Genomic DNA, 13,825 nt, shown 5'->3' on the forward strand with positions numbered 1-13,825 from the left:
ATATTGCTTAAAACTGACGAAAGATGTATTCAATTAGAGGCTCACTGTGCGATGCAAAGGTGATGAGAGCATGTGTAACCTGGTATTAGCATCCGAAGCCTACCACGCCGTTGAATCATGTAGAAGACTATCGTCATTTGCTCGATTTCTATTTACCATACAAATGCTAACTGTTTACCGTAGCGTGAATGCATAAGCCCAGAAAAAACTTAACACGCGAAAAAATCACACCCCTTGATTCGTTAAATGCTGCCTCGCTTGACTGAGAACAAACATAAAGTCCCAACGTCCGCTTTCTACAAAGCGAGTTTGGATAAAACATGTGCTCTGACTGGTTGAAACAGTGTGCTTTATTATAGTACGGATACACGAAGAGAAAGCTAAGCAGTGTGTCTCATTTCAGCAGGTGGTTGATAACAAAAACATTGTTAATAGCTATCAGCCATTGAACCGTCAGTTTAGGAGAAAAGAGCTAGTCGGAAAATTATTGTGAACTATTATAAGCGCGTTTAGACGTATCAAATTATTGCTGTTGTAAGTAGGTTGTAGTTATTAATCGTGATGAACACAGTTGAATACGATGTGAATCGAACGTGCGTGCTGCAACCTTTTTCAGGTGATAAAGTCGACTGGATACGACTGCAGCTGTGTTCTTTGATCGCTGGAAGCACGTGGTCAGATGCGATCGATCGAAACGTTGCGATCCAAAGTGACCCCATCGAGGAAAAAACGATTTTCATTCCATACAAATTGATAACTTTTTCCACTTTCTGCAAAACTTTGATCCGCCAAGTCTCACATAGAGGATTTTCTAGTGTTAATCAAAAAGTTAATATTTAAAATGCATCGAGGACAATACCTGTTATGTTTCTTTTGAAACTTAATTTTGGCGGAGAGACCCGACGTCAATAATTTGCATGACAGGTTAATTTAGTGTAATAAACTGAGTTGATAACGTAAATTGTTTACCGTAAGGAGTTTAAAGACTGTAGAGGCTGACGTTTCGAGCGTTAGCCCTTCGTCAGAGCGATTGGAATCGCTGTGACGAATTGCTAACGAAGCGTTTGTCGAAGGGCTAACGCTCGAAACGTCAGCCTTTGGAGCCTTTAAACTCTCGGCGGTAGCCAATTTACGTTATCAACTTAGTTGATTACATTAAATTACCCTGTTACATCTCGTACCGACGCAGCACAACAGTTTCTTTAGAAACTTACCCCATTTTTAATTTGCATGACAGTCAACCTCCCACATCATGTGCGAAAAATAAACGGCTGGTCGTGCCTCAAAAAAAACATGGTGATTAGGCTTAGATATTTTCTGAGAAGAGAATACTCACAAGCCTTGCAGTTCTATTGCAGTTAAACCGATATTTTGGACTTGTCTATCGTCATTGAAAATTAGCTAGAAGTTTGCGTTTGATTTAACTTACAGAAACTCGACTCACACAACGGAAGAAATGATGATGACCAGAAGTTGCCAGTTATGAGGAACACTCTTGAGTGAGTACCAAAGTCCTTTCGAAAAAATTTATCTTATATAGTATGTATCACAAGAAGACTACGTGAAGTGGAGCTTATAGCTTCATTTTGGATGGTTTTGAATGAGTGTGTCCTTTGTTATGCTAAAGAAGCCAGTTTAGCAATGTATTACTGAGCTACAGACTTTAAAGCTGACTTAACTCACGGCTCTATCATCAAAAGTGAAGCTCTCGCGCCCGATTCTTCTTTCAAAACATGATTCGTTGATGTCAGAATCTCCTCTTGTTAAATTATTCATACGCTTTTAAGAGAACTTTTACACCCGCTAGTTTGATAATGTTGGACAATACACTAGCTCACACTTGTCTTTACTCTTGAGCACGCTTCGTTTTGACACGAGCCATGATTTCTAGGTTCCATCAGTGATTGCGCTAAAGAGTAAGAAAGAAAAAAAAACAAACGATTTACGGATAAAAAATTTAAGAGATGTGATTGCCAAAAAAACCGCGCGTGCCTTTTGTCAAAGTGCAAATGGAATCCGAGTTCTAGATTGCGTTATCTGTCTCACATATTGATATGGAAATAGTGCATAGACTAGTTCATAAAAGTTACCAATCCATAATCACTCGAGTAATTATTAACACATCGGACTATGATCTTCGTCGGTTTGGGCAAAATGCAATTATAAGGAACAAAGATACAGAATTGCATTCATGTAGTAAAATTCTTATAGGACCTTTTGGCTGAATCAGGTCGAGCCGAACTGAATCCACATTTTTCTGTTGATCATGCCACAAGGATCTTACCTACTCTCGGTCTCTAAATAATGATCTGGGGACTAAAATTTACCCTCCTTTACAGTCAAAAAGAAAACTTACATAGCTGTATTATAACGAAAGATGAAAAGAAACGAGTTTGGAAAGTCCGACTTTTTACGAGATATTTTCTCAGAATATAACGAAGAGTTTCGCTGCCGTTTATTTACATTATAACGACGATATCACGTTTAGACCCGTATAAAGTTCCAATTTCAACGCAGGCTAAGTTTCAAAGTTATCTCTCTCCCAGCGATCAGTCTTTCGATCTTGAAAAGGAAAGGAGGCAGCTTATGGTCCATTATCATCATGATAGCATAGAGCGAAACTAACAATATTATTTTGGGAAATGTTCATGAGCGTTTTCAGGGGCGGCGAATTGTGTGCTATTCTGAAAGTATAGCATGAATATTTGGATCAGAAGAAAGAGCTACTAATGCATTAGGGAATGGGTCATAAAGAATTCAGTTACTTTATTATTTAGATGTCTGTTTCCAGTTTGCATTATCTGTCTTTGAGGAATTGCTTTTAAGAAGCTTTGACATTACTATTTGGAAAACTAAGCAAAATTTTTTTTATTTAACCGTAGACGAACGCGCTATATAACTGTTTTCAATATTCGCGTCTTAATCGATCCGTGCCATATCTCATGCACACCTTTTCATATTAAGCTTTAAATTTATCGTATGCGTGTCATATCGTTCGTCATGTGTGCGATATGTCATACTGCTTGGAGCAAAGCCAAACAATAGGTGGCTCTGCAGTTATCGTATTCCCTCTTTTTCTGTAGACGGCCACATATCTGTATCTCTGTGCTCTTAAAATTTCAACTTTAATTAGCATGCTAATAAGCTTCACCGGCACTGGCTGGTTTGATAATGTTGGACTTTAATGATGAAAACTTCACTTATCTCATAAACTCGCTCCTTTCTGAGATCAGCCATTGTTTTTTAGGCCTCAGCAGTGACTGCACTGAAGAGCAAGAAAAAAATCTAAACGATAAAGACAGAACTCTCAACAAAAGTTATTGTAAAGAGATGCCTCTTGTCAAAGTGAAAAAAACAGATCCAAATTTAGAGACAGAAAAATTATCTGAGGTCTCACATTTTGATATAAAAATGAATACAGGAGGTCAATAGCGCATAAACAAGTATGAGGAATCAAGAGAGAGAGCAGCAATCATACTATAAAATGCTTTTTAGATCGGATTGGACGGGAAATTATTTAGCTTTCTATCATGACGTAAGGACCAAAATACGTCCTGCCTTAATGTCATCATCTAACGAAAAGCACGTTCACAGTTCTGCCCCATTCCTAACAAGAACAGTGTTATAGCTGCGTCAAACGAACGACAATAAGAAACGAGTTTTGAAAAGCCAAACAATTCTAAAAAAAATGTTTTTATTTAGATAAAACGAAGAGTTTCTTTGCTATTTACTTACATTATGACAACGATGTCGTATTTTGAATTTCCAAGAAAACGGAAATTCTGCGTGGATCTCAGCTTAAATGTTTTCAAAGAAAGTCTGCAGGTGGCATTATAAGAAGTTTCAAAAAGAACATCGTGTTTCATAGTTTCGTCATTTAAGCATGTTGTGGTCCGTAAAGTTCCTCATTCAATACAAGTCAAATTCAATTCATAGTCGATTTGTTTTCAAAGGTTTCTTTATCGATTTTAAAAGTGAAGGAAGACTGCAATACTCACTCAGGCAAGTTCATAGCATGAGAGAAGTACCCTATGTTATCATCATGATAGGACAGAGCTAAACCAAAGATATCATTTTGGGAAATTTATAATACGCGTTGTCAGGGGCGGCGAACTGTGTGCTAACTGTTAAAGGAGTCTGTTACTTTATGACACCGTTAAGTATCCATGTCTTATCGACTAGCGCCATATCTCACGCTTGCTTTTTTACACCAAGCTTTAAATTTGTCGGATGCATGACATATCGCTCGACGCGGTCAGCCGTCCGCGAGCATAATGGCCGCGTTTTTTGCTGGCTCTGCCAACTTGAAATAATTTCTTTCTTTTTCTCGCGTAAATCTCACTTTTTCTTTTACAAACTTAACAAACAAGTAACAAACAATGTCTTCAAAAAGAGAAAAACAAAAGGAAACGGTGGAAGAAGATTTTGAGGCTTTTGTACGCCATCAGTTGAGTTCAATAAGTGACGACCTGAAAGAAATGAAAGGAACTCAAGTCAAGATTCAAAGCGACATTGAATCTCTTCTGAGTCAAATCAAGAAAAACGAAAGCTCGATTTCAAAACTGAAAGAATCTTTGGATACAAAGCTGGAGGTATTAACAGGACAACTGCATGAAGCTAACACAAGAATCGACCAAATCGAGAACGATATCACCAAGTATGCAAAAGAGATCGAAAACACCTACGAGAGATTGTTGTCCCTGGAGATATATTTGGGGACTACAATCTGAGATTTTACAAATATAGATATAATGGTTAAGTTGAAGTATTATGTATCAAAAGCAACACTTATTAGTGTGTATTATTCTCTTATTTATCCCTACCTTACTTATGCTTGTACACTTTGGGGAAATAATTATAACGCTCCATTGTCTCAAATCGTAAAGTTAAAAAACAAAGCGGTTCGTGTTATAAATGATGTTCCTTTAATGGAATCAATAACTCCACACCACACATCCTTATATACCTGTTTCATTAGTATCTGAACTACTTAACTACAGTACCTGCGGTGCATCACCCAATCAAGTTGCAATACCTTTATTTCGAACTAATCTTAGGAGATTTTGCCCCAGCATTATTGGAAGTTTCTTTTGAAACGATATTCCGCAATCTATTAGAAACAAACTATCTAAAAAAATGTTTAGAAAAGCACTTTTGCGCTGGTACCTTGCTCAATACTAATGAAACATTATCTCTTTTATAATTTTCTGAGCTATTTTGTCATTTTTCCTTTACTTTTTTCATAAAAATCAAAAGTCCTTTGTTATACATAACTTTAAGGGGCACAATATTAGTTTTCTAGATCTGCCTCTCTCCTCTCCTTCAATATACAATGTAATTCAATTTATATGTTGTAAATTCTGTTCTACGCATTTTTTCCTTTGTAAATCTTTATCTGATACTATGTTATATCACGTTATATTTACATAACTGTGAAGCAGCTAGGAATTGGAGGAATAAAAAAAATATACATACATATATATATATAGCTCGACATGCGTGTCTGCGATATGTCAAACAGCTTGAAAAACAGCCAAACAATAAGTGCCTTTAAAGTTATCGCATTTCCCGTTTTTCTGTGGACATACTCATATTTGTATCACTGTGCTCTCAAACTTTATGATTCATTTCAGGTGAAATTATATAACTACAATGGGAATCCAAGAGTTCTTTCATTTACCAGTTTTCCTCTTCATGTTGGTATTGTCTCACTCAGTTGTTGCTGAGTACCACCGTGATACACGCGAAGTCTCCATCCTTGGTAAGATGCTTCAAAAACACATTTTTAAAACAATCACTGGAGCAGCATTCGGTGATGTGTGTTTGCGGGAATGTTACCGTGACGTCACATGCCAAAGCTTTAACTATGTGTTCACACAAGACAAGTGTGAGCTGAGTAACCGAACAAAGGAAGCCAAGCCTCAAGATTTTGTACCCAACTCTGAGAGATATTACTTCAGAAAAGATATGAAGAGAGGTGAGCGTTAAGGTAAAATGATTTAGCTAACTGTTTTAGAGAGGGAGATGTCACGTTTTTTCTTCACTTTCTTATTTTCTTACTTTCTAGCTATTCTCGGTGCCATTCCCGAACTATCTGCAGACTCGTGCAAAGAAATCAAGGCGAGTGAAGGTGGACAAGCGGTCAGCGGAAAATACTGGCTGAATTTCATCAAACCTGACACTCCTGTGTTGGCTCATTGTGACATGAAAACCGAAGGTACAGTACGAAAGTTAAACAGAATGGATATACACTAAAAGTATTGTACATGGCGTAAAAGCTAATGGTAAGCTTTGTGCCAGATACAATACTTTCTTGTTGTTGATCGTAAGCCGGTCTGATCGTTCGGTGGAGGGGACACCTGGAAAAGATTGTTACTATGTCAAAGAAATGTGGAGTTTATATGAAATAATTCATATTTGTACTGCGGTTGTAGATGAAAGTGAAATGTGATCATCGCAGTAAATTTCCAATTTAAGCAATTGGAAAGAAGAAGCCTGAAAAAAAAATCAGGGCTTCAACGGGATTCGAACCCGTGACCTCCGCGATACCGGTGCGATGCTCTACCAACTGAGCTATGAAGCCACACATTGGGAGCGAGGTCAATTTATTGAGTTCATATCTTCCCGTGCAGTGAAATGATGTGGAGTTTATATGAAATAATTCATATTTGTACTGCGGTTGTAGATGAAAGTGAAATGTGATCATCGCAGTAAATTTGTAAAAAATGTTTTCTTTTTTTTTTTTTTTTTTTTTTCAGGCTTCTTCTTTCCAATTGCTTAAATTGGAAATTTACTGCGATGATCACATTTCACTTTTATGTCAAAGAGATGTTAGAATTGTACTAAAATGTTTATGATTTTTTCCTTGGAAACTAGTTATGAAACAGCAAGGATTTTTTATGTCAGCCCTCACAGAGAAGATGGGTTGCTCTTAATCTAACAGCAGGAAATCAACTTAAGTTGCATCACCCACGAATAAGCGCTCGCGCATTTCGAAACATGACGGATACTTTTGAATCTTACCTGTTCTCTTATTTGTATATTTCATATCGCAATCCATGTACGGCAGTAGATGACATCAAGAATTGCATATTCATAGAAATCTATTTTTTTCAGGGAATGATTCGATAAATCTTGACTCGTTTGCATCCTACTAAGTAAGGTGAACTCATTGTTTACACCTTGTTTAATTCCCAACACCAAGCGACGATTCAATATGTTATTGGAGTGATATCCATAGAGGCTCTTGAAGAGCCTGCTCGATAAAGCTGTTTAACACCCACACTCTTGGGTTTTTTTTAATTAACTGTGGCTAACTTAATTAAAGAGGATCTGAACGATAATTTGCTTAAAATTGTGCTTCATGATCAATGTATATTGTCGCTCTAAACGATTTGGATATTCATTAACAGATTCTGACGAATGTAATGTCTCCATTAGCGTTTGTGATGTGAACGCTGACTGCAAAAACACTCTGGGATCGTATCGTTGCTCTTGCAGAGCCGGTTTTTCGGGAGATGGACATACCTGCAAAGGTAAGAAAAAATTTTATCAGAAAACGTACAGTTCTCATAAAGCAATTGTGTCGTTGCAAGGTGTTATTTCTCTGAGCTTTCTTTGACTATTATTTTGTTAGATCTGAAATTGTTTCGCGTCAGCAATTTATTATTTATTACTCGGGCTTTCCGAGGGAAACGCTCGAGGTACAAATTCGGCTTTTTTTTTGGGGGGTTCAGTCACAAAACGCAGTTCCACTACAGCGCATGCGTGAAGTGTAAGCGCATGCGTAGAATGAACCCTAGAGCGCATGGTTTAAAGCAATGGCTGCCTTCGTGGACAATTCCTTGCCTGATATACGCGAAAAAATTCGATGGCTATTACGCTCAATATATATACAAAGTCACACACCGTTCACGGTAGACACACACTAAAACTTGTAGAGCGTCTTGGGAACGGGTCGGTCCGCGAACTTTACGAGAGATCAATTTAAGAGCGATACTTTACGATGGAACCTTCTATCGAGAAATATCAAGCGAAACCTGCTATATCAAACGAGCTATCTCATATTATGTTTACGTGTAAACACAACCGTGTATTTAGACGTGATCGAGAACCCAGTAGAATACCAGAAGCTACCGGCTGAAACGTCTTAGAAGAAATGCCAGAAAACTGAAGGAATTTATTTATGAGCGTATTCGTCCAAGCATACCGAAGTCTTCTTGGCTACGTCGTTATGTGAAGGTTAGAAGAGTTACAAAGAGTGTTTGTAAGCTTAATACGAAGAGGGTAACATTAAATAGTTACACGACACGAGAAGAAGTATTTGTTGAATTTTTCTGTGAGGGTGTATCATAGGATAATTAGATTAAAGTGTGGAGCAAGTCGGTATTTATCAATGTTTTCTTCTAACTAACCCATGTGTCTTTATAAGAGTCAGACACACTTATCAAACTATTGCAAATTTCAACTGAATTCAGATATGGAGAAAAAACCCTGGTCCTACTCCAACGTACATTGACCTTGTGTTGCAATGAGTTTATGCTCTTTGATTTACAATAACAAACAAGGAATCAATTCTGCTAATGATCTCGTGTCAATAATGAATATTGGAAAGCAGTTGTATTAAAGTTTGTCTTAGTTAACTAGACAATCATTTTTAAAGCAGACAAAATTACCCTCACTTCTAATGACAATGATAATATATACGTGTCAACTTCTGTTTTACGTGAGTTAGATTCTGGAACTGTAAAATGTTATTCAAAATATTAACAGGAACAGATCATCCAAGAAATTGAAGAAAGAACATTGAACCTCATGTTATAACTTGTGAATAATTTCCTCGGTTACACTTATTTGACGTTTACGATCAATACACAGGAAAAGAACTCGGCATTAATACCAAATATTGAAACATCTTCGTCATTTTGTTACAGTTTTGTTATACGTAATTCCCAAAATTGATGCTCTACCAAAAGCACTCACTCTAGCTATACAATGTTGCAGTGGTTTCAGAGATTTTTCTATTAAAAACAATATGAACTATTGAACAGTAACATTGCTTCAATTTACTGATTTCTGACAACTCCCCCTGGGTGAACATTTGGCAACGAACTATGACTCGGTACCAATCATAGATAAAAAAATCCCTTCTCCTTGCAGTTAAAGGCAAATACAATACCTACTCAGGGTTTGTAAAAGCCTTGAAAGTCCTTGAAGACGCATGAATTTAAAAATAAAAATTCAAGGCCTTGAAAGTACTTAAATTTGCGTACAAGGGCTTGATTTTTGCAATGCTTTTTCTTTAGTAATTTTCAAGTTGAAAATTATAGTAGTTTTATGGAAAACTGAGAAATAATATTAAATACCTTTAAAACTGCTTATGCAAACCTTTCCAAAAGTGGTCCTTCAATTTTCTAAAACTTGGCCTTCAAAGTCATTAAAAAGTCCTTGAATTTCAACCTTTGGCATTTTTAGGAACCTGCTCCTATATGGTAATATATTATTTTTAATGTTGTCTAATACCATAACAACATTCATTACACTCCAGTAGACAAAAATAAACACAAGTAGACTTATTCATGACCGGTAATGACGAAATTGCGTGACGACAGTAACAATGGCAATATGGTAGTCCCCTAAAGATAACCCCGGATGTAAGATATTGAAAGCCCGAGTTCACGCAGCTATGCGTCTAATTTAAGTTTAAAAGTACGCTGCGAATGTTCTGAAATCTTCGTATTGTTTTCTTTCGATTATATATTTTTTAATTTTATCGTACTGAAAATAGTTTATTTTGCGTATCAGCGATACGGCGGAACTTGGACACCTTACACTTTAATTTTCAGGTCTTGACCACATTCTCAATAGTGTTCGTTAAGTGTGTAGCTCCCTTGGTTCATTTTTCAGTTGAAGGTGATAAGATACTGGGGGAAGAAACAACTAGGTCACGATAAAGGCCGCAGAATTTGCATAGAGGGAAGAAAAAGTAACTTGGCTTTCCTTTGTGGGAAGGATGAGCGTATGTTAAATGGTCCTCAGGGGAGACTCAGAAGAATAAGTCAGCTACTGATATTTTCTTTTGTTTACAGACGTTGACGAATGCAGCTCTTCCCCATCACTTTGTACAAGCTATGCCGATTGCGAGAACACCATAGGCTCTTATCGCTGTTCCTGTAGACCTGGATTTCTTGAAAATGCAACAGCCTCTTACCGTAAGAATATTTGGATTTTTAAGACAGACTGACTAACTTGTTATTTTCAACGTTTCAAATTCAATTCACATTTTTTCTGAAAGTTTTCCCCTAAAATTTCACAGATATCATGTCCATAGCACAATTGAGGCGTAAATACTTTTTTCTTCTTAAAGGTACCTTAAATCTAAAAACCGATGGGAGAAAGGGACGCTTTGGTACTATACAGACGTTCACTGTTCCACGGACCACCTGCTACCTCATCAAAGCCTGGGGCGCTCGCGGAGGAACACATTCATACGATTATGGATACCTTCCAGGAACATATTATGGCGGAAAGGGAGCGTTTATAGAAGGCAAGTTCACACTGAATAATGGAACAGTGTTAAATATTGTGGTGGGACAAAGGGGAGGAGATTCAGTGGAAGTTCAAGGCGGACAAAGCACTAACAAAACAGCAGCTCAACTAGGAGTGTCCGTGGAAGACAATGCTGGCACTGGAGGAGGGGGAGGAAGTTTTGTTTATACTACAGCTGATGTTCTGTTGCTGGCTGCCGGAGGAGGAGGGGGTGCATCGAGTGGATATAATGGTGTGGATGGTCAGGCGGAATCAAATGGTACCAGTAGTGTAGGGCAGGTTTCGTCACAAGTTCGAAATGGAGGCACAGGTGGGCAGCCAGGTGAATGCAATAGTGAGGGCGCTAGCTATCATGGAGGAGTGGGAGCGGGTTGGTTTGGTCAAGGTTGTACCCGACTTAGCTCCTCCCATGGGGAAAGAGGTGGATCACGTGCTCAAGTCTGGATCGGTGGTCGAGCCGGAGGTATGAATAGCGGTAATAACGGGGGCCCTGCACCAGGAGCAGTTGGTGGGTTTGGTGGTGGGGGAGGTGGATCAGAGGATAATGGTGCATCAGGTGGAGGTGGTGGGTACTCTGGGGGAGGTAGTGGTACCCATGAAAAACAAGCCGGAGGCGGAGGAGGCTCGTACTGTAATGGCCAAGATTGTTCCGGTTTGACTGGTGGGAACTCGAATGATAATGGCCTGGTGCAAATTATAGAACTTTAGGGCTGATTTCAAAACATTTCTTGAGTATTACAGTTATTTTTCAAAAGCCGATTTTCCCATTAAGAGGAAAAAGCAGTTGTATTGGTAATTGCAGAAGTTTTATATATATTCAAATCCCCTGTTCCTTTTTCAACATGAGATGATTAGAATGCTCTTCCCCAGGCTAGATATTAGTAATATCACCGTCTAGGATCATAATATTCAACACGCTTTAGCTTAAAATCCTGACATTTGATACAACTTTTTTAAGGTTTGCTTGTAAGAATGTGGTCAAAAACCATTATAAAGTTAATAATAATCCAGGCTTGAGCATGCGACCCACCTCTTATAAATTATAAAATTCATAATTTAAAGGGAACTGTGCAATGAGTTCCATCTATTAACTATCCTATTATAGAAAGTTTTTTTTAATAGTAAACTCTTTAGAACTGGTCGCGAGTAAAACAAAAAGTACGCTTTACAGTAGGCACAGTCGTCTAGTATTCTGTTGTATAGCATGATAAAGAAATTATAGGAGGCGGTGCAGAAACAAATCGAACATTTTGATAACCTCCTTTAAAGTGCGTAGGAAATGTCTTGCCGGTTTAACGTTATCCTCAGTCGAGCCTTGTTCACCTCTAAAGGTGGTTGTCGATAAACACGAGCGGGAAACATTCCATTATTACCTTCTGATGTCAAAGATTTTGTAATATTGTTCACTCAGATCAGAAACTTTACACAGGCAACATTTTTATTATTGGATGTCATGTGACCCCAAAGCAACCAATGATAGCGCCTGCTGTTGAAAAAAAATTCCAGTTGTAGAACAATATCAGTTTTCAGTAAATAAGGTAATAAGGTTACCAGTCGTTTCGTACCTTTTTTTTCACACTTTCTCTTGTTGAAAGAAAAAAGTATTCAAAAGGGACAAATAGGTAGAACATTTTGTTAAACGTCACTAATCAGTGTTTTGAAAGTTTATCAAGTTATCTAGGTAGCTCATCTAGAATTTTCATAACTCGTTTTCCTTACAGCGATCTAAAACGTGGTAAAGTGACGTCTGTTCTCGTTATGTTAGGACCTTTGTCATGAGTACAGATTTATTAAATAACTTAGAGAAAAGTTTGGTTATGCAAGTCAGCCATAAGATATGAAGTAGTAAAAAAAATACACAGGGTAAGACATCGCTTATAAGAGGTTTTGTAGTTTATCGATATTCTAAATAGTCCATTTATTGGAGTTTCCATAACTCGTTTGAGAGCATTAATCATTAAGACTTAAAAAGTGATTTTCGTAGATATTATACCTATATTATTGATATTTAACTCGATAAAGCAATAATAATAAAAAAGGTCTAAGAATATAACTAAATTAGATATTTGGTAGTGTGTTTAAGCCTAATTTTAAGTCTAGTTGTAAATTCTTCGACTCATTTTGAGAATTCTAGTTCATTGTAGAACATGTTATTGAAATTATTTCATAGCCTGGATCAAACGAGGTCATCATTTCTATTTCCATGTGTAAACTTGCAATCTAACTGGGCGTGGAAATCTCCAAAACTCAGACTGTCCATTTCGTTTTCTCTTTGAGGATTTCCGCCTCTGTTCACGTCATTAAAACGTATATTATATTCTGTTGCTATTTGCTAATTCGCTTGTTCCGAAATTTCACTTTCAATTAGAGGAAAAAAAAGCTAGAGAGAAGTCCGGGAAATGGTCAAACATGGCACGATTTGGCAGGATAATAACATTAGGCTCGTTGCAATTTTCGTCGCCCAATATCAAAAATTTTTATGTCTTAATGCGAAACGATTGACTCTGGGATTTAGTCATTCGAAAAATACGTACGTATCTCTTTCCATAAAGCAAAACGAAAAAAAAGCGCTTTGTAAACATTGTATTGAATGTGGTTCGAACGGCATTCTATGATAAATTAAACGAACTCCTTACGTGAATCAAATTATTTTCATTTTCCTCCATCGTTTCAGGGGAGTTCATAATATTACTCACAATAATCTTGGAAAATTACTAGTGCGATCTGTTAATTAGAAGTCTAATTAAAAAAAAAAAGAGATCGGTCTGCTGCGGAAGGTTTGACATAAATTTTTGATTCGAGATAAGCTCATTAAAGCCATGAAAACTGTGGAAATACATGAAGGAAATGGGAGCTTAGAGTTTAACACCGAGACATTACAAGACTTATCTTTCTGATAAATAATCACAAGTATCTGGGAAAGTTAAAACATTTAGTTGCTATACCTGACCCAGTGTTTCAAAACTTCCCATTTATTTGCGTCTTTATCAATTGAGAAGAGAAAAGGGCGCGCACTTTCTCCTGTTTTGCAAAGGAGAAACATTTGTTAAAGGAGTTGTGCTAATTAGGAGTTTTAGAAAGATTTAAAACGGACAGAAAATGATAGAATAGAGAACAAGTCAAGTATGAAGACGCAGGCATTTACTGTGTTGCGTCGATGGTCCTATGTGCTATTCCTTTTCTTGCGAAAAATAAGGAATGTAAAAATCTTCATAAAATCCTAGGACCATCTTTCTTTTTTTCTTCTCAAACATCTTAGAACTAAGTACTTTCCTCA

At 37.2% G+C, this 13,825-nt stretch overlaps 1 protein-coding gene across 1 annotated transcript; it reads left to right on the plus strand.

The window, feature by feature from the left end:
• The first annotated feature begins 1,237 nt into the window (after positions 1-1,237).
• Positions 1,238-12,610, plus strand: LOC149052497 (uncharacterized). Its single transcript, XM_089203897.1, has 6 exons — positions 1,238-1,499; positions 5,634-5,977; positions 6,068-6,217; positions 7,413-7,535; positions 10,089-10,211; positions 10,367-12,610. Exons 2-6 carry the CDS (start codon positions 5,653-5,655, stop codon positions 11,254-11,256), a joined length of 1,611 nt encoding a protein of 536 aa, XP_089060023.1. The 5' UTR covers positions 1,238-1,499; positions 5,634-5,652; the 3' UTR covers positions 11,257-12,610.
• Positions 12,611-13,825: the final 1,215 nt, after the last annotated feature.

The sequence above is a fragment of the Pocillopora damicornis genome, chromosome 1, assembly GCF_964200805.1.
Source record: "Pocillopora damicornis chromosome 1, jaPocDami1.2, whole genome shotgun sequence".
NCBI classification, from domain to species: Eukaryota; Metazoa; Cnidaria; class Anthozoa; order Scleractinia; family Pocilloporidae; genus Pocillopora; species Pocillopora damicornis.

What these genes read in the sequence shown, in the direction of transcription:
- LOC149052497 (XM_089203897.1), top strand. Translation starts at nt 5,653, where the DNA reads ATGGGAATCCAAGAGTTCTTTCATTTACCAGTTTTCCTCTTCATGTTG. An exon ending in CAGAAAAGATATGAAGAGAG is followed by an intron (nt 5,978 to 6,067) that starts GTGAGCGTTAAG and finishes CTTACTTTCTAG; the next exon opens with CTATTCTCGGTGCCATTCCC. An exon ending in AGATGGACATACCTGCAAAG is followed by an intron (nt 7,536 to 10,088) that starts GTAAGAAAAAAT and finishes TTTTGTTTACAG; the next exon opens with ACGTTGACGAATGCAGCTCT.